Here is a 19,212-nt window from a genome sequence, read left to right on the forward strand (position 1 = left end):
TTCTACTTATTTCATGCCACATTACAAACTACTCAGCATGATTCACCACCTCACAACAACACAAGAACAGTACTTAAAGATGATCTAATGCTTGTTAACGACTCGTTTTTCTGCTGCTGACTCACATTTGATTCATTATGTCAGTACGTCAATATCTATTCACAGATATTTATGAACTAATCAGTGCTTCATTATTGTTGCCATTTTGCAGAGAAGAATGGCTTCACTTGACTGTAAATCTCTCAGTTTGATTTTTAAAAAAAATAAAAATTAAGGCTAAAATAACCACAAACCAAAAAAAGCAAACCTTTTATAACCTTTAATCATTTCACAAATAATTGCAAACTATAACATGATTTGTTGACCACAGAGGAGCTGCAACCACTGCAGAGCAAACATGTTCACATGCAAAGATATCACATAAACATTTGTGGCTCCTGAAAGCAGCGACAGAGTGAGAGCTCTTCGTTTTGTTTTCTTCTCTTCCGCATTTCACCAACTTTCCCTTCCGCCACTTCCGGCCAAGAGCCTCAGGCCTCCTGTGATTGGCTGCTTGAGCTGACACAGTCTTCAGGTGCTCAGTGCCGTAATTATCACACAAAGGCTCATTGTATGAATTCAGTCCATTCATCATTATGAGGGGAAGTAAAAAATAAATCATTTTCTGCTGCTGTTTGACTCAAAACAGCAAAACAAACAACATGTTACACATTTTACCTTTCAGGCCTTTAGCTGGTGTCGTGTAATACAATTAAAAGGAAAAAATATCTAATAAAATGAGTTGAAACCAGAAGACCAAAGCGGGAAAAACCTGAGAATAAAATTACAGCAATAAAAGAAACACAAAACAGCTGATTGTCAAATCCAAGATTCAGCGTTAAAGACACATTTAGGATTTTCTGATATAAATAATAAAGAAAAAAACAATGTATTTATGAAGAATTCTCAGAGAAATACACATGAAATATATTTCCTGACCGATTATGTGTCAGTAAGAAAGTTTTTCGTGCGATGGTGGTATAGTGGTGAGCATAGCTGCCTTCCAAGCAGTTGACCCGGGTTCGATTCCCGGCCATCGCAAAGCTTCTTTTGCACCGACTCATGGAGGAGACTGTGGCGGCCCTGAGGAGCTCCTCCAGCGGCTGGCTGGGAGAAGGAGACACATATCGGCTCCACTCTGTAATATATTTATTCACAGCAACATTTTCCTCACTTAACCCTTTCATGCACAGAGCTGTTTTCTTGTATATGCATGAGTTTTGATGGTATAGTTGCACATCAGGATGCTACAGTGAAGCTGCTGCATCATCTCATCCACTCAGAGTGAAACCAAGATGGCCGACAGACAGACAGAAACACAAAGTTGCTCCTTTGTTTCTGTTCAAACCTTCTAGAAAAAGAAACCCTGCAGGTAAGAAACATATGGGGACATCAGGTAACATCTAAGGAGTCGTGCAATTGCTAAATTTTCTAATGTAAAAGTATTGATTTTATATTGGGAGGACATTATGATGAATCACATGTCCACTGAAGTGCACATCATGCATCAGGAGCTGTATTTCAACTACTGGACATCGGGTTGAAAAAGAAAAGTTCAAATCTTGTTTTTCATGCTTAAAGAAGAATAAAAATCATAATTCAGGCATGAAAGGGTTCATGTGTTTTATATTCCCCCATGTGCGCATTGTTTCTGTTTTTATACATCATGTTTGAATAGAAACTACTTTTATATGTGCACTAGTTTATCATTTATTGTTTTATTGAACTTTTATGTCTGCTGATCTTTTACTTTCTTCTCTTCTCTTCTCTTAAATTCTTAGAATAGAAAATAGAAATGTAAATTAAATCCAGTCCCTCGTAGTGACTGGATCTTAAAGACAGAAACACCAGTTGTTCTATGTTACATGTGGGGCAAACATTACAATACATAAATACAGACAAAATTAATATTATTTGAACTACAATAAGGAAAATACTTTAAATAAAAGTCTAAACATAAATGAGTAATAGTAAAATAAATAATGACACCAACTGAACTGACTGAATTCAACCTTTAAGTTTAGGAAGAGCGTGTTTGGGAATATCAGCGAAATATCAGCAAAATATTTGCTGTTGCTGTAAAGTGCAGTAAGTAAAAAGAGGAACAAGAAAAGAAGAGGAAGTTAGAAAAGAACAAGTAAAACTGACAGGAGCTTAAATGAGATAAAAAACAGCTCAACGTGCCGTGTGACCGCTTTCAATAACAGGTTTAGCCTCACAATCAATGAAGTGGATAATAAATAATACACCGTCCACTTAATCTAAGGTTTCTGCACTGCACTTTTGTTCACTTTCGTTATGTTACTGGATCATTTACAGGCCACCGTTATTCATCTGAGGGTAAATGGTGTTCTGTTTACTCTATTAGATTAGATAACATGATTTATAGTAGTAAAATATGTTTGTGAATGTAAGTATGTGAGTGATAAACGTTGTTTACGCCCCAATAAATCCTCACAAATGGTGTGTGTGTGTGTGTGTGTGTGTGAGTGTGTGTGTGTGTGTGTGTGTGAGAGTGTGTGTGTGTGTGTGTGTGTGTAAACAGCACCTGTCTGGTTTCACTCTCTGCAGCCACAAACGGAATGCAGCGCTCCCGCTCCTTATATGGTCATATGAGCCTCGACAGGAAGTTGGTGTCACTTTTATTATGGTCCCCCGCACAAACTATCCGTTCCTCGTCTTTTTAAACAGAAATTGCAGCTCATAAAAGACTAGAAAAACACTGGAAAAACCTTTCCATAAGATATAAGTATTTATGGTGATTTTATTCTAACTCTTGGTGTATTATATGCTTATTTAAAAAAGTCAGAGTTTATTGTTTTCTGTCGGAATCAAACTGCTTGCGGTCCTTCTATTTCCGTGTCTGTCAGGACAGCGCTGGTGTGATTTCAGAGGAGGATTTTATCTGTCAAAATGCAGGTTGGTAAAGCTTATTCAGACTTTTAAACCCCCTGATTTAGCCTTATTGATCGAGGTGATTTAATATCTGTGGATGTCGGTGTTGTGTGTTTAGGTAATTTGAGCGTAGAGCTGTGAAACTTAGCTTTAGCTAGCTATAGCAGTTCAAATGTTAGCTTCGCTGTTAGCTCGCTTTAGTTAGTTCTCCGAAATGAGTCAACTGGTGTTTGTGTAGTCAGTCATTTAGCCAGAGGTGAATATTTTCTAAAAAGAAAAGCAGCAAACCTTCATATTTCAGGTCCTGAAGCTACTAACTTTCTAACAGTCTTTACTTCCTAGTTAAAAAAAGCCTTTAGCTGGTGTTGTGTAACATCCACAATGATCTATGTGATAAAACTAAAAGGAAAAATATATAATAAGATGAGTAGAAACCAGAGGAGGGATCAGCGTTAAGGACACGTGTAGGGTTTTCTGATATAAATACTAGTTCAACAATCAACAATCAATAGTTTTATGGAGAATTCTCAGAGTAAAGCACATTAAAGGCGTTTTCTGACTCATCATGTGTCACTCGGGTAGTTTCCTGTGCGATGGTGGTATAGTGGTGAGCATAGCTGCCTTCCAAGCAGTTGACCCGGGTTCGATTCCCGGCCATCGCATACTTTACTTTTACACCGACTCGTGGAGGAGACTGTGGGAGGAGGAGCTCCTTCAGCGGATGACTGCTCCACCCTCAGTGGGAGAAGGAGCCACATGTCGGCTCCTTCCCTGCTGCAGCTGTCAGACTTCATAAACCAGCACAGCTTCAAACCTACAATAATGACAGTGATGTTCACTAAAGGAATATCTTATCTTATCTTATCTTATCTTATCTTGAAATGAGCATTTCTTAAATAGAAATAATTTTAAAGATTTGATTTCGGAGTTTCAGGCACTTTGAAAGTGTTTGAGAAGTTCTTGAACTTTACTTGTAAAAAGCTGTATGAACCCAGAAATAGAAGAAAAATGCATTTTTCTACAAGTTCACGTTGGCATTTCAAATTTGGGTCCATTAGTTTAAACTGAAACTCGGCCTGCAGTCGTTTCCCACGTTGCTGGTGAGGTAGAATGACCAGAATCCAAGTAGAGTCTAACTTTAATTTCAGAGTTAGTCCAGCTTTATATGTAATACTGACACACATAAGTTGGTTTTATATATTTGGGGCTTAAACAAGTATTGTAAGCACCTGCTTTTCCTAGGTCATGGCTCATTCCTTGTTTAGTAAAGCAGAGTGAGTGTGTCCGAGTTTGCAAACTTGTGGAGCGAATTTGTTCGCTCAAAGATTGAAAAATAAATCTTTTATTTCATTGTGACATCTGGGTTTCACTCTCCTGCGGACCAAAACAGAACATGACATAAACAAAGGCTAAAAACAAACCCAGACTAACTGCTTGTGTGCTTGTATATGCATCGTTTTCTCCCCAGGACCCAAACGAGGACACAGAGTGGAATGATATCCTGAGGAAGAAAGGCATTCTTCCTCCCAAAGAGACCCCTAAAGATGATGAAGAGGAGGAGCTGGCCCTCCAACAGCAGTCTATCGGTAAGAGACAGAGTCTGGGATAAATATCAGGTTTTCTTTGTGGCTTAATGTTGGTAAAACTTTCTCAATTCACCCCACTGTGTTGGATTTATTTACAAAACTCATGTAAATTATACTAAACATAATGTCTAAACATATTTTGATTCCATTCAGCTGATCAGACTACTTAGAGAACATGTCTTCAGCTGCTGTGACTGTTGTTGTTGTTGTTTGTGTGGCCAGTTAAAACCTATGAGGACATGACGCTGGAAGAGCTGGAGGAGAATGAAGATGAGTTCGGTGAAGAAGATGAAGCTGCCATTGAGATGTACAGGTGAGTGGAGCTGATGCAGGTAGCAGTCTGGCTCACTGAGCAGCTCCCAGTCCAGTGCGTCATACATGAACCTCTGACACTCTGTGATAAGAGTCTGACCGAGACTCTGATGTGTCTCCTTACAGACAGAAGCGTCTTGCGGAGTGGAAGGCGACTCAGATGAAGAATGTGTTCGGGGAGTTGGGGGAGATCTCGGGGCAGGACTACATCAAGGAGGTCAACAAGGCCGGAGACAGCATCTGGGTGGTGCTGCACCTCTATAAACAGGGGTAGGTCATCCACTCCACTCCACTACTGAGTTAAGAAGAAATGTCTCATGACTGTTTTGATTTTGCTGTCTGATTTGAGTGAATTGACCCTTTAGATGATTTAACGTCTGTTAGGATTACAGTCAGTACATCTTCTCTCCTCTCTTGTCTATTTTTTGTCCTCTGGCTTTTTATAAAAACCCTCCTGGGCCAGAATAGCTGTTACGCTAATATCAGGGCATGTTTTCACTCTGCTCTTTTTTAACATTTGTGTTCATTCACGCCAAAAAAAAGCTTTTATAGTAGGATGTGAGTGCATCCTGTCAGTTTCAGTAATGCTTTTTGAAGTATTATAAAGATAAGTCGATCAGTTGAATGGCAGAAAACAACATTTTGATCAGTTATTTGAAGTAGTTTATCATTATTTGGTCAAATGTGCTCTTGTTCTATCTTCTTAAATGTGAATATTTGCTGCTGCTCTTTGTTTTTAGTTGATTGCAAATGAAACATCTTGTTTTATGTCATTGGTTGGACAAACTAAACCCTTTTAAGACATCACCTTCGGGCCTGTTGAAGTGCAGCGCTAACACGTCTGAACGTTCTCCTCCCTTCCCAGCATCCCCCTGTGTTCCCTCATCAACCAGCACCTGAGCACGTTGGCCAGGAAGTTCCCTCAGACCAAGTTCCTCAAGTCCATCTCCACCACCTGCATCCCCAACTACCCCGACCGCAACCTGCCCACCATCTTCGTGTATTTCGAGGGAGAGATGAAGGCCCAGTTCATCGGGCCGCTGGTCTTTGGGGGCATGAACCTCAAAGTAGAAGGTAGGAGGCCACCTGCTAATACAAAAGCCCTTTGAACACACACTAAAGTCTTCAGGGCCGTCAGAGTGCATGTAAAGTAATGCTGGTTACACTCTGACATTTTGAAGAATTCTTCGATCCTAGTGTGACTAAAATAGGACATTTACTGTTGTCACTGCAGATGAACATGTTTATAATAGCAGTATATCATCTGGAGTGTTATTTTTCACCTTTTTCACACCCAAAAATGCCTTTTGTTTTAGTTTTAAGTTCAATCTTTTACTCGTTGAAGTTGCATTAATTGCGGTTTGACAGTTTGACAGGTTTAGTCTAACTTACATGCATCCATACATTTGGACAAGTTCTGCTGTTTGATTAAATCTTTCATCTTTCATCAGACACTCTGAATAGTTTGTATTTGGGTGTGAAATTTCAACACATTTAATAGCAGTAATATCCATGAAGATGGAATCATGTAAATAAGAGATTATTATTAGTTATGTCTACCTAACTAAAACTAATGTAGTGTGAAATGTTCAGTGTTTGAGATGTGTTGCTTCAGCTTTAGGGCCACTTTGGAAGCTTGTACTGATCCGTTTAAACCTCCTAGTTTGATCATATTTCATGAGTCAAGTGTTTATTTGTCATGTCCGTCCCACCCAGAGCTGGAGTGGCGGCTATCAGAGTCCGGGGCGGTGAAGACCGACCTGGAGGAAAACCCCAAGAAGCAAATCGAAGACAAGCTGATGTCGTCGATCAGATGTTCTCTTCCTACGCGAAAGGACAGTGACTCTGAGGACGAGGACTATTAGAGAGAAACGCCCGTCGCTCCGAACCAGAAAGGCCGTGCGGCCGCTACATGGGAGACACTCCGAGGACCTTAAAACATGTGATGATGGTTTGTACATTTCATACTTCGACCATGTGGGTGGCGCTCTCATACGGGGCTCGGTCCTGCTCGAGGACACTTGGCTGGAGAGAACCAAACCTATGACACTGTTGTTGAGCCACCCGGCCTCCTGTACATCTCTGTGGGGAAGACAGCACAACATTCAGTCTTTTGTAACTCCAATAAACGTCCAACTGCATCACCTGAATCTTTACAAAAGCGTCACAGACAAATTTAAACTTTTTTTTATTACCTGTCATGATAATTATGTGACAAAACGTACGTTTAAATCGGTTAAATTAAATGTGAGTTCACCTCTTTGCCACAAAAAATCAGTGCCAGGTTTTTTCCTAAGTTGTCATTTTTTTGGAAATCTGTCACTGTTCGCTATAAAGATGTTACTGAAGATAACTCTGAGTGTCTTGTGTGTATTTTTCTTGTGTTGTGTAACAGTGCAGCATGTCAGACTAATGCTCGGGAACAGCTCACATTGACTCACACTGGAGGAAGACACATGGCAGTGCACTCATCTGTGTTTTCTATCTGTACAATAATTTAATTTCTGTTAACAAGATGCTTCTGTGGTGTCGGAGCGTCGGAGCGCTCCACCGGCCGATCGGGGCGTGACGTTCAGAGGCTGCCTGCTGCTCTTCTTCTTCTCCTCTTGAGCCTGGTCAACATTTTTTATTTGGTTTCTTCTACAACATCACCTCCGGCAGACCTCGAATCTTCTGTTTCATTAGGAAGAAAGAGAGAAAAGTCTGTCAGCAGTAAATCCAACCTGAACACTTGTTTAAGTTATTGTGATTTATGTCGCACAACAGAAGAAGAAGAAGAAAAAGTTTCTTGTTCTTTGGGGAAGGTGTTGATGGGAAGCGTTCTCTAAGTCCACTCCTCAAATTAGACTTTTTTTCAAATCATTGCTTGGATGGAGACAAATAATCCATTATAATATTATTAATAATTAATGTATGATAGCTGTGCTTTACTGTTTATTTCATATATTAACTGTAAATAAATGCGTAGGTACATTTTTGATTAACAGAAAAACATGCAGAGAAGCTGATGGTGCTTTTTCAGCCCTCCGTATTGTCTGCAGGTGTTAACTTCAGCTTTCTTACCAAAAGTACCACCTTCTTCTTTCTCCTCTGGGAAAGCTTGGGCAAAAGTCGCATGAGCGGATGGACGGAGTGAGACTGGAGGAGAACGAGAGCAGAGATTATGGATTAACTGTTCAGCAGTCTGGTCGTGTGCAGCTGATAAAGATCTTAACTCCAAACAGGTGAGAGTAAAGCTGCGAGGCTCGGGCTGCCCTGTCTGTCCGTCAGGCCGTGTAGTAAACAACCAAACTGTGACCACTGATGCACCCAGTAAGTTACAAGTTTTAAGTTTTAACAGACGACTAAAGAAATACTTTAACAATAAGAATTATTCAACCTGAACAACTGTAAGAAAACACAATTTGACATTTTGTCATGTTGTTTTTCGTCTGTTTTTCTTTCTCTCTTTATTTGACTTGTACTTGTTCTGATGGAGGACCTCAGGAAGAGGAGCCGCTTCCACCGTGGCAGCTAACTGAGGGTCCAAATAGACAAATTACTGACCCACAGTTTGACACCAAGGTGGTATCAGACATGGCGGAAAAAAACTGAAGAAGTTCTGTTTCTGTTTCTTGCTTTGTGTTCAGAACTACAGTGGTCTGTCTGCACTGGTACGATCCTCGCTACAACTTCTGGAAATACAAAATACAACAGCTGAACTATAATCCATTGATGTGATTACATTAGTTTCAGTGCTAATGAGATCAATCTCATGTCTAATGTCCAGGCTTTGAGTTAGAAGCCTCAGCATGAGAACAGAAAAAGTTCAAACACAGCTCTCACCTACAAGTGATGGAATAAGTAACACCTGTTTGCAGATCCAGAATATTTATGATTATTGTATCTATGATTATTTTGGTGTGATTATTATTAAGATCATTTTTTGATGCTTTTAAGGAGTTTTGGCCTCCTGCTGTATTCGAATGTCAAACAACAGCACTCAAACAGGAAATCAGAGGTTAATTTTCCATTTTCAGACACTTGATATCTTCTGTGATGCACAAAAACCCGACAGAATCGGTGCCGTGCTGCTCCTCTGCTCACCTCGTGCTGCACGGCTCCCACAGAGTTGTGTGCTTTAGAGTAGTGAAACAGGAACTGGAAAACAAAAAAAAGGAGAAACTCAGTGAGCTGCTGCTGCTGGAGAAATATCAGAAATGACAAGTAAAGAGAAGAAAAACTTACTCTTTTGAAAACATTCTGGACTTGCTCCTGTGGGGAAACACAGATAATCACATGGTTTTAACTGTTGCTGCCTCATATTGTGTTCGTGTTGTCTGGTTCTTTCACCAGCTCACTAAATCCTGTTCAAGAAACTCCAACAGCAGACGAGGAGTTTCCACTTTATTTGGCTTTTGGGACAAACATCATTACTTCTGCTTAGATTTTTTTCTCCTTTTAAATTGATTAATTGTCTTTGCTTGTGCTTCTAACTCTGAAAACTGTTTATTTCTTATTTCATTTGCTAGAAATGTGAGATCATTTTTGAGGTGACTGATAATATTTTCAAGGAATATGCTTGAATTTGAGCATAATCCTTGAAAAATGCTTGATTTTCATCATAATTTGGTCTCTGAGCTGCAAAATTACTCATGTAAACCAAACATATTTTACTATTTTACATGCAACGATCATTTCATCGTATCTGTTGTCGTGTGGCGGTTTACACCGGACGTGGAGCGGACCAGATCAGAGCTGGACTGACTGACATGAGGGCTTCTTTTCGGCTCCATCTCTGGTGACCATCTGCACGTCCTCCGACCTTTGACCTTTCGTGCTTTTGTGCGTACTGGGCATATCTTTCACCATTACATTTATAGGAACAATTAGATGAGATGATAAAGGCTCCTGCTCCTAAAGAGTCTGGAAATGTTTGGTTGAGGTTCCTTGAAAGTGCTTGAAAAGTGCTTGAATTGAACTCTTTCAGACTTTGATCTCTGGAGTGACTGTTTTATCTACAAAAAGCTGCAGCTTGATATTTTTATGATGCCTCCTAGTAGTGACACCACATCAGACCATCACTGAGTAGACTGTTAGCAGCAGGGCTGATGGGAAATGTGGTTTTCTGACACTTGATTGTTAACAGTACCACTGGTTTTTCTATCTGAGAAATGGCAGAAATACTGTTTTATATATGATAGAGTATTTTTTGCTGTTTGCTCTTCACCCACCTCATTCTGGTCTCTCCACAGAACATCACTCAAGTCGTTCGTTTGGATGCCGCGCACCTGCATGCAGGAAGAAAGATCCCTGTTAACACCTGACAGAGAGACACATAAACGCTGAACCTCATCTATCATCTATCATCATTAAGTGGCTGGAGCCTCCCTCACTTTGCAGAAATGGGACCAAAGAAGGGAGGAAACACACATGTAGCTCTCTTAATGATGTGGGGATGATGCCAAGTGAGGATGGATGTGAAATGAAAAGATAGTTCCCCACCTGTCTTAACGCTATCCCGTCCTCCCACCGATCGAAGGGACTGGCATCTGAGCGAAGAGCACACGCGAGGCCGTTACAGTTACAGAAATAATAATGCAATGATCTCACAAGTGCTGACATTATATATTCTGGAACAACACTAAATTCGTAGTGACGGTTTGATGCAGCCTGTTTGGACGAGCAGCTGCTGCACTGAGATGGAAACGCTCACTGTTTTGCCCGTAACTCTACACTCCATAATGAAATAATCTGAGCGTGGAGTCTTGCATCCAAATGAAATCAGGATCTGAAGTATTTCCAGATTTCAGGGAACCCAGTGCATCCTGACGTCACTGTCGACGTGGGCGTGGCTGGTCGCAGTGTTTACTGTGGATTTAAGTCTAATTTTGAGGTATTTTCTATGTTATTTAAGTATTTTATGCTACTTTATACATTAAACTCCATTTCAGAGGCAAATATTCACGGTGAAAAACACTCTTTGGTGACATATTTGATGGCTGGTGGCTGGTACAGATTTTACATGCATAATAAATGATCACCTTCAAATATTCAATGCATCTTCATAGATTAACTACACGACAGCATAGAAGTTTGTTACAATTATCTCCACTTTGATAAACTACAACATGACAATGACATTAATGTACTTAACATACTACAAATATTAATATAACAATCTGGAGGGAGCAATTTTCCATTATGAGTACTTTGCTGTGAATACTTCTGTACTTTTTCTGCAACTGAGTATATTTTACATTACTTTATTTATCATTACTTTAATCAAATACTTAAATTTAAAAAATGCCTTAATGCTTTAAAGGCCAGTAATTTCTCTCTCATTTCTCTCTCTCTGAAAACAAATCACACAGCATCCAGAAATCTGTGTGGTGGCACATTAGAGAGTCATTAATAAGCGTTTGACTTCATAATTTGTAACCACACAGTGTGAACAGCACATTTAAACCACCTTGGCTTTACATCATTTGGTGATGCATTAGGATCTCAAAGTGAGGTCCGGGGACCTACAGGGGTCTTCAGATGGGTTGCAGGGGGTCCCCACATCTGTTTTATTTCCATTATAACTCCATAGTCTATAATGTCAAGTAACACAATGACCTACCTATTTTGTTTATGAGTTTCATACACTTACTGTACTAAAAGGGGACACTTGGTCAGTTTAGGGTCCTTAAAGTGAAAAAGTTTGTCTGTAGCTGTTAATGTTAATAAGCTGTTGATAAATGTATTTGGGTCTAGACCCTCTGCAGCTTTCTTTCTTTCTTTCTTTCTTTCTTTCTTAATCAAAGAGATGAAACAACAGTACAACTCAGTGGATCCCTGCAGACTGTGCACACCAGCCCATCTAAACACACCTGGCAGCCCACTGCTGTCATTACATGAGCCTTATTAGCAACATGTAGTGGAAACGTGGTTGGAAAACAAATCAATCAGACCCTCATTAAACCATCACACTTTCTGGTATTTACTCTCTGCTGTCACTGACTGATCACATCTAGAATCATTTTCTGTAATGAGCTGTAATTTTTTAGATTAGCCTTCAAGGTGTGTTTTTAAAAAAAGAGTAAATCCACATTAAAGGTCATTTTAGTCATTTGAACAACATAATTAACCCGAGAATTTCTCTCTGAGATCATTTACAGTCGTTACTGACATAAACAAGCCATGACTTTTGCTCAGTGCAGAATTAATTCAGTATAAAATAATCCGTTTAAATAATGATCACCCACCTGTTGAGCTCCAAGGTCCAAGAAACCAGATGAAACAGAGAAGAAAAAGTTGTCTCACAGTTGGCAGACTCATGGCTCTGTGTTTCCCTTCTCCTCTTCCTCTCTTAACTTGCGCGCTTTTTGGAGCGCTTGTTCCACTTGTTCCACTCGGTTCGGTTCGGTTCAACTCGGCTCGGCTCGGCTCGGCTCCCGTCGTTGAGCAAACACAGCTGTGTGGTCTGAGCTTCGTGCCCTCAGTTTAAAAGCGCACAGCCTCTCATGGGCAAAGGTGACCAATCACACCGGCCCGGTCATCAGCGCACCCGCTTGCGCAAATCCCACGCAAACACACACACACACACACACACACACTGTCTCATCTCCCATCACACATTTTGTTCGGGGAATAGAAACCTCACTGGCTAATCTGGGCTGGTATTTATTTATTCATTTGACACGACCTGTGTGTGTGTGTGTGTGTGTGTGTGTGTGTGTGTGTGTGTGTGTGTGTGTGTGTGTGTGCTGATGTCAGGTGGTTGTTCTGAGCAGCTTGACTGGAATCTCCTCCAGCCTGACACGGAAATGGATGACAGCACTGATGGAAAGCAGCTGCAGGGGAGGGATGCATGAGTGGAGAGTCTGGTAGTGAAATATTTAGTGTCTTAGCTCTTCTTTTTGGGAACATGGAACTGTGTAATATTGTGGGGAAACACACAGTAGAGACATTAAAGCAGCAGTAGGTAACTTTAAAAAATATATATATTTGCTGCACCTGTCACTACATCCTGACAGTAGCAGGTCATGTGTTTATACACACTGTTGCCCATAAAGTTGGGATAATTGTTCAATGCACCCAATTTTGTTAAAGCCAGAATACACAGTTTGCAAAGGTTGATTGTGGTTTAAGTTTCACTGTGATCTGTTTGGAAGAGTTTGATCAATAAAGTTGAGAAGATCTACACTTTATTTATCAAGAATAAATCACATTGTCACAATCATTTCATGAGAACAGGTAAAAAACATTTTGTTCCAACTTTATGGGCAACAGTGTAGATATAAGAAATTAAGAAGTGGACGTAGCCACCGTGACGTCACCCTTTGGACGCTTTGAAGCCGCGAGTTCGGCGTCACGGGCGTCGCCATCTTGGTTTCATGGGCTCCACAGTGTCACAATCTGGCTTCATGTCAGACTACTCATGTTTTGGTACCTGTATATCAAACTGATCTATCAGAGATCTATCAAACCTTAAAAAAGGTGAAGGAGAGCTTTTTTAAAGCTCCACTAATCAAACAACAATCATCAAACAATCAATCATGTTCGGTTGAGTCTTCGTGCTTCAGCCAGCAGCTGTTTTCAGCACAAAAAAAACAGAAGCAAACAAAAGACGAGCAAAATTAGAGACTATTCACTGAAAAAGGTGGAACGTTTCACTGCTAAAGAAATAGATTTCTTTTGCTGGTGCAAAAAATTGGACTTAAATTCATGTGGTCAACCCAGTAAACAGAAATGTTAATGTTGCTTCATGTCCTCTGGTGTTTATATTAGCAATTTATTGAGAAATCTATGATGTAATAATCTAATGATAATCAAATAGACACAGCACAGTTTGATACAGAAGGCATTATACATTTGTCTAACACGTTTCTTTTTCAAAACTAAACAGTGAAGCCGTGTTATGTGTTTTGTGTACTGGCAGCTGCTGTTAATCTGATTATTTTATCAAACTTTGCTCCAGACATCTCTGATAAGAATCTCAAATGGTTTAAAAGCTCCCGCGTCTGCTTCTCTTCCATGTTTGACACTTTTATTTGCATTTTATTTCATAATACAATTTTCACAAGGATGAAAACGTACGTCAATGAAGACGTAATTGACTGTGAATGTATTTTCTCTGTTTTTACTGACGACTGGTGGCAGTAATATATTCAAATCAGCCGTGTATCTGTGAACTAAAAAGAGCTGCACAGCGGACTGATTGAGAGACAGCCTCGCCTCGCGTTTCGTGTCGCAGAGAGAAAAACTCAGACAGTGTTGACTCTTGAATCTTCCCCGTGTGCAGCACATTTGAAGAGGCCGTCTCATTTGATTGAACAGAGTAACTGAGCCACAGCCGAGCAGCTGAAGAGCTTCCCATAAACCTTCTCATTTTTAAAGAAGGACGTGTTTTCTTCTATGGCTCTTAAACGTCCAGAGTAACTAAACCAAGTGCTCACTGTGGAATCTGTTGATCTGAAAAACAACTACACTGATTGTTCTTTGAGTGTCTAATGCAGCAGTATCATTATCACTTTTATCTTTCTTTATATGTAACGCTTATATTTTCATACACAATTACACATTTATATTTTTCTTAGATATGCAGCGGACGGATTATTTGCATGACGTGACTCTAAAGATGTCAGTGGTCAGCCATTTTGGTCCAGAACACTTGGATGTAAAGCCATGAGCTTGCAGCTGTTGTGGAAATTTCTAGGAGATAAAGTCTGCTGCATGGAGTTCTTGTGCGCATTTATTTTTGCAAAAAGGAACAGCTGTTACAGAGACAGTCACGCAGTCTAACAGTTCTGAAACAGAGTTCCCCGATCTTCTCTCGCTGTTGGTTTTTATGGGCTGAGGATCTGTAGGCTTGGGGGTTTGGTCTGTAGACCCTGGGATATGCAAAAGAATACACATCAGGTTGATCAGACGTTATTTCAACACCTCTTTTGTTTCATACCTGGCCGGGATGCATCCTGACAGACCAAAAGTTTTAACACCTCTTTCTTCTGCGGTCTGGTCGGGACACACCCTGGTGGATCAAACTGTGAATTTACATTTCTTTGTCTTCTGACATGCAAATTCCCATCACAATTCCTCCCTTTTGATTATACATTAATCACAATATTAACATCAAGAATATTACATCAAACAAAACCACCTCAGGTAGATTTTAAGGTTTGTCATCATAAGGTATTCATGAGAAAATAATGCTGTCTTTCTGGGGTATGGGCACATTTGGAAAGAGTTGGGGGGTGTAATGAAGTCCATGCAGCAGACTTTATCTCCTAGAAATTTCCACAACACAGCACCAACAGATAGATAGATAGATAGATAGATAGACAGATAGATAGATAGATAGATAGATAGATAGATAGATAGATAGATAGATAGATAGATAGATAGATAGATAGATCACGGTGGGGAAATTCACATTTAGCAGCAGGTCACACATATACACATACTGGTAAAAGTATTAATATATATAAATAAAGAATAAGATATAAAAAAAGGAACATATACATATACAGTATATACAAAAACAGTGTAGTAGTGTGGTGAATATGAGAATAAAAGGCTGTTGCACGTGAAGAGGTTCTAACAATATAAAAGATATATATGAAATATTGCACTTTTATTATTATTTTATTATTTTGTAGGTCTACTGGGAGCAGACTTGGTTGTAAAGTCTGACAGCAGCAAGGAGGAAGGACCTGCGGTGCCTCTCTTTGGAGCATCGTGGGTGACGAAGCCTGTCGCTGATGCAGCTTTCCAGGGCTCTCACAGTCTCATATAGGGGGTGGGGGGAGATGTTGTCCATGATCGATGACGGCTTCGCCACCATCCTCCTGTCGCCCACCACCTCCACAGGATCGAGGCTGCAGCCCAGGACAGAGCTGGCTTTGTCCACCAGCTTATGAAGTCTCCTCCTCTCTGCTGCCGTGATGCTGCACGGGAGGTCAAAGGGTTAATTTATCAGGTGAAGTGTGTCAACAAATATTCTTGGTTTCCAGACGATAAATCCAAATGATTTTAGACTCTTCCAGCCTTTTCCTCCTCGAGGTCGACATTTGTGGTTGTAAGTAAAATCTCTCAAGAACTTTAAGATGGATTGAAATCAAATTTTGCACATTTGGCTCATAACCGTAACCTGGAGCTTCTAAGAACCTTCAAATGTGACCAGAACAAATGTTGGCGTACCGTTTCTTTAACATTCACCCTCAGTGTCTTTTACATATCAGTGACAACACTTTAATTCTGCAGCAATGAGAGCGACAGTTTATCTTCAGATCTATGGTGCAGGCCAGCTTCATATAACTAATGTGCCATGTTACAGGCAGGGGCGTCTGTTGAAACCTCCTTTCTGTCATTTTGGATAAACTGCAAAAAACATCGTCTGGAGCAGCGGAGTTAATGAGGAGCATCAGTCTCCTGGCTCTTGCTAACAACACCTGTCTTGATTAACCCCAGTTGTTAATTAACCCTGTCTGTGGCGTGACAGTAAAAAAGCTCCTCAAACTGAACTGCTATTTGTCGACATCCACGACACCGGAGCTACTTCTCAGATTTTCAGGATCAACTTTATTGTCCGGGGAATCAAACTCAAAAAAAAAAAAAAAAAATACAATGACAGCATCATTATAGGAAATTATTCAATGTACGGAACATAAAGCGTGCTTTGACTTAAATATGAAAATGATAATGCAGTGATCTGTAGAGGGGAGTTGTTAACAGTTCTGCACTGATGTTTCCTGACTGTTTCCTGACTGTGGACATGCAGAAGTGATGGATGGAGGGCAGGTTGGCACTGATGATTCTGTCTGCAGCCCTGACAGTCAGTTGTAGTCTGTTCCTGTCCTGATCCAAACCAGACTGGATCAGCAAATCCCGAGGCAGGTTTGAACTTCAGTTCGTCCTCTGCTGGGCATCAGTGTGATTCCAGAAACCTGAAACCTGTGGGGGCTAGCATAGCGAGCTGGGAGTGAGCTTCCAGGTGAAGGATGTTTGAAATGATGGACCGTGACTACAAATCCCAGGATGACGGGCCTGAAGTCATTTGATCCTGTGATGGAGGATTTCTTTGGGGTGATTGTGGAACAATTGAGGAATGAGGAGACTTCACGCAGCTCCAGCTGCTTTCTGCTTAGGAGGGAGAATATTTTGTTTTAAACAATCAGCAGAGTAGTGATATATGTGTCTCATAAGTGTTGTTTGAGTCACCATAAATACAGAGTTTGCTGGGAGCAGATAACATTTGTTGTGTTGATTGAAGAAATGTAATGATTTAGGAGTCATTATTTCTGTAAGCTGAGGTCAGCGCTTGTTGCCATTGTTGTTGGAGTAGATTCTGAAATTAAAAGGTCCATATCCTTAACTCCTACACCTCTGACGGCCTTCGTTGTTTTCCCAACAACTCACCCGTCGGTGGTAGAACAGGAGATGTCAGTGGTGATTCAGAGGTTTTATTACGCCCACTCGTGCAGCAATAAGTCACCAGTGAAGACGCTCTGTGCTCCAGGAGGTTCAAGAACCAGTTTCATGGGCTCTTTAAAACTGCATCAGTATCTTTATATATTAAAGGAGCACTACGCAGTGTTTGTCCATCAGGTGTTGTGTGTTCAACTGGGTGTATCTTTCATTCTTATCAGTTTTCCCTATCAATGGGGTTTCAGTGAACTAATGTGACGTTAAAAAACATTTGTAAGCAAATTTTAGTTTTAAAATGAACAGAATTTCCACCTTTATAAGATGTCTTTGTAACTGTTTAAGCCACGAATGTGAACCATGATTATTTGTTTGTAAAATGAGTGAAACTTAAAGTGTTGAAAATATTCTAGCTTTTTTTTTTTAACCCTTTGACGTCCTCACCAAGAAAAAAGCAATGAAAGAATTTATTCTTTATATATTTTATTTCCTTGGGGCACTAATTACAAAAATCTATGTTTTTTTATGAACAGACCCCACATTTTTTGAAATATTGGCCTCTACCAAACGGTTGAGATGTCGTAAGTAAAACATGTTTTCAATAAGATATAGTGAGTCAAAATGTGCTCTACCATATGGTTGAGCAGAAGGTTAAAGGGGTAAAGCCATAGCTTCATTAACAACCCATTATGGATGTCACAGGTGACACAACTAGCCCCACCTGACCTCCTGACATGTCTGTAGCCAGCAGAAGAAGACCAAAAGATGCTGCCTGCGTCTTTTTAATAGTTGTTTGGTTGTGAAATGTGTAAAAGACACAAAATCTCTCACCTCAGTGTTTTGTGTGTCTTTTGAACAGATAGAAATGAGCATGCCGTCACGCCAAATGTTTGATATCCACATGAGGAAACAGCAGCGTCTAGTTTGGCTGTAATAACCAAACCAAACCTGTTCTTCCCCAAACAAAACAAAACCAAACATTTACAACCACTGTTTCTCTCCAACAAGCTCATTTGCTTAATTGCTTAGTTTGTACTTTCTTAATAGATTTTTTAAACAGATTTCAAATCCTGCATTGCTCACATCCATGTTTGCTTGCCAGAAGTCTCTTTCTCTGTCCCTTAGAAGATATTCTATAGCAGGTCTTACAGTAATACCAGTGTCTCAGGACAATATGCTGCGTGATACATTCCTCAATAAAAAGAGCTTCCCGACACCCCTGTCGTCATATACATAGGTTGACGTACGTGCTGTGCCTGTACAGCTGCTACCTGTGGGACGCACTCACGAGCAATAGAGCGTGATGGTAAAGTATCCTGCAGCCTGGTGGTTTCCAGTTCAGCCTTTTGGACTGATTGGTTTGATGCAGCAGCTGCTTCATCACTATGACTGTTTTGTTGTTTTTCAGATGTTCTTAAATTGGATAGTCCCTGATTGCTGCCTCTGTTTGAGAGTAAGTAGTTTGATTTGCTGCAGCATCCTCCCAGAGTGTTGCTCTTTGATTGCATATGAGTGAACCCAATGTTCTCCTCCAATGTGTCACAGACGAAAGCGAGTAAAACGGAATACAGATGAATTTTCTGCAGCCGGCAGAAATCTTGTTCCACTGATTAAAAGATGAGGCCGAGCAAAACTCTGCACTTTGTTAACAAAACCCAATCAAAGACCAAAACCACCAATAGAATCATCCTTACTATTTTTGTTTGTTTGTTTGGCGAGCACACACACACACACACACACACACACACACTGTAGTTTATTTGACTCAATCCCAGCCTGCTGCCAGAAATACTCACTAGAGCAGCCAGTATATATTTCTGTGGTTGAAAATAGTGCCTAAGAAATCTAAAATATAGAACAAACAAATGGGCTTGGGGCTGAGTGCCAAAAACAGAGTATGGGAGACTGGAAGTAGTAAGAGATGAACTTTTTAATGGGATTCATTAACATAAAGAGAAGTATGGAATAACTCCAGCCTTATCCTATTAAA

The 19,212-nt window shown here is 40.3% G+C and overlaps 2 protein-coding genes and 2 non-coding genes across 4 annotated transcripts; 3 read left to right on the top strand and 1 right to left on the bottom strand.

The window, feature by feature from the left end:
- Positions 1-1,008: 1,008 nt before the first annotated feature.
- trnag-ucc (transfer RNA glycine (anticodon UCC)) lies at positions 1,009-1,080 on the top strand. The gene has a single exon. It is a non-coding gene; the product is annotated as a tRNA-Gly (tRNA).
- Positions 1,081-2,870: 1,790 nt separating this feature from the next.
- Positions 2,871-7,185, top strand: pdcl3 (phosducin-like 3). The gene is made up of 6 exons (XM_070837917.1): positions 2,871-2,958; positions 4,403-4,520; positions 4,743-4,833; positions 4,959-5,102; positions 5,698-5,906; positions 6,549-7,185. The coding sequence occupies exons 1-6, from the start codon at positions 2,953-2,955 to the stop codon at positions 6,695-6,697; spliced, it is 717 nt and encodes a 238-aa protein (XP_070694018.1). The 5' UTR covers positions 2,871-2,952; the 3' UTR covers positions 6,698-7,185.
- trnag-ucc (transfer RNA glycine (anticodon UCC)) lies at positions 3,525-3,596 on the top strand. Its single transcript has one exon. It is a non-coding gene; the product is annotated as a tRNA-Gly (tRNA).
- On the bottom strand, positions 7,157-12,169 carry nms (neuromedin S). The gene is made up of 7 exons (XM_070837918.1): positions 12,062-12,169; positions 10,317-10,363; positions 10,046-10,102; positions 9,060-9,086; positions 8,919-8,972; positions 7,896-7,970; positions 7,157-7,505 (listed from the first exon to the last, which is right to left on the bottom strand). Exons 1-7 carry the CDS (start codon positions 12,132-12,134, stop codon positions 7,473-7,475), a joined length of 366 nt encoding a protein of 121 aa, XP_070694019.1. The 5' UTR covers positions 12,135-12,169; the 3' UTR covers positions 7,157-7,472.
- Between the last annotated feature and the right edge of the window lie 7,043 nt (positions 12,170-19,212).

The sequence above is a fragment of the Pempheris klunzingeri genome, chromosome 10 (genome assembly GCF_042242105.1).
Source record: "Pempheris klunzingeri isolate RE-2024b chromosome 10, fPemKlu1.hap1, whole genome shotgun sequence".
NCBI classification, from domain to species: Eukaryota; Metazoa; Chordata; class Actinopteri; order Acropomatiformes; family Pempheridae; genus Pempheris; species Pempheris klunzingeri.

Bases quoted from the DNA above. Each gene is read 5' to 3' on its own strand.
- pdcl3 (XM_070837917.1), top strand. The intron at 5,103-5,697 runs GTAGGTCATCCA...CTCCCTTCCCAG, and splicing joins CTGCACCTCTATAAACAGGG to CATCCCCCTGTGTTCCCTCA. The intron at 5,907-6,548 runs GTAGGAGGCCAC...CGTCCCACCCAG, and splicing joins CATGAACCTCAAAGTAGAAG to AGCTGGAGTGGCGGCTATCA.
- nms (XM_070837918.1), bottom strand. From the start codon at position 12,134: ATGAGTCTGCCAACTGTGAGACAACTTTTTCTTCTCTGTTTCATCTGG. The intron at 10,103-10,316 runs GTGGGGAACTAT...TCCTGCATGCAG, and splicing joins ACGGGATAGCGTTAAGACAG to GTGCGCGGCATCCAAACGAA. The intron at 8,973-9,059 runs GTAAGTTTTTCT...TTTGTTTTCCAG, and splicing joins TCCAGAATGTTTTCAAAAGA to TTCCTGTTTCACTACTCTAA.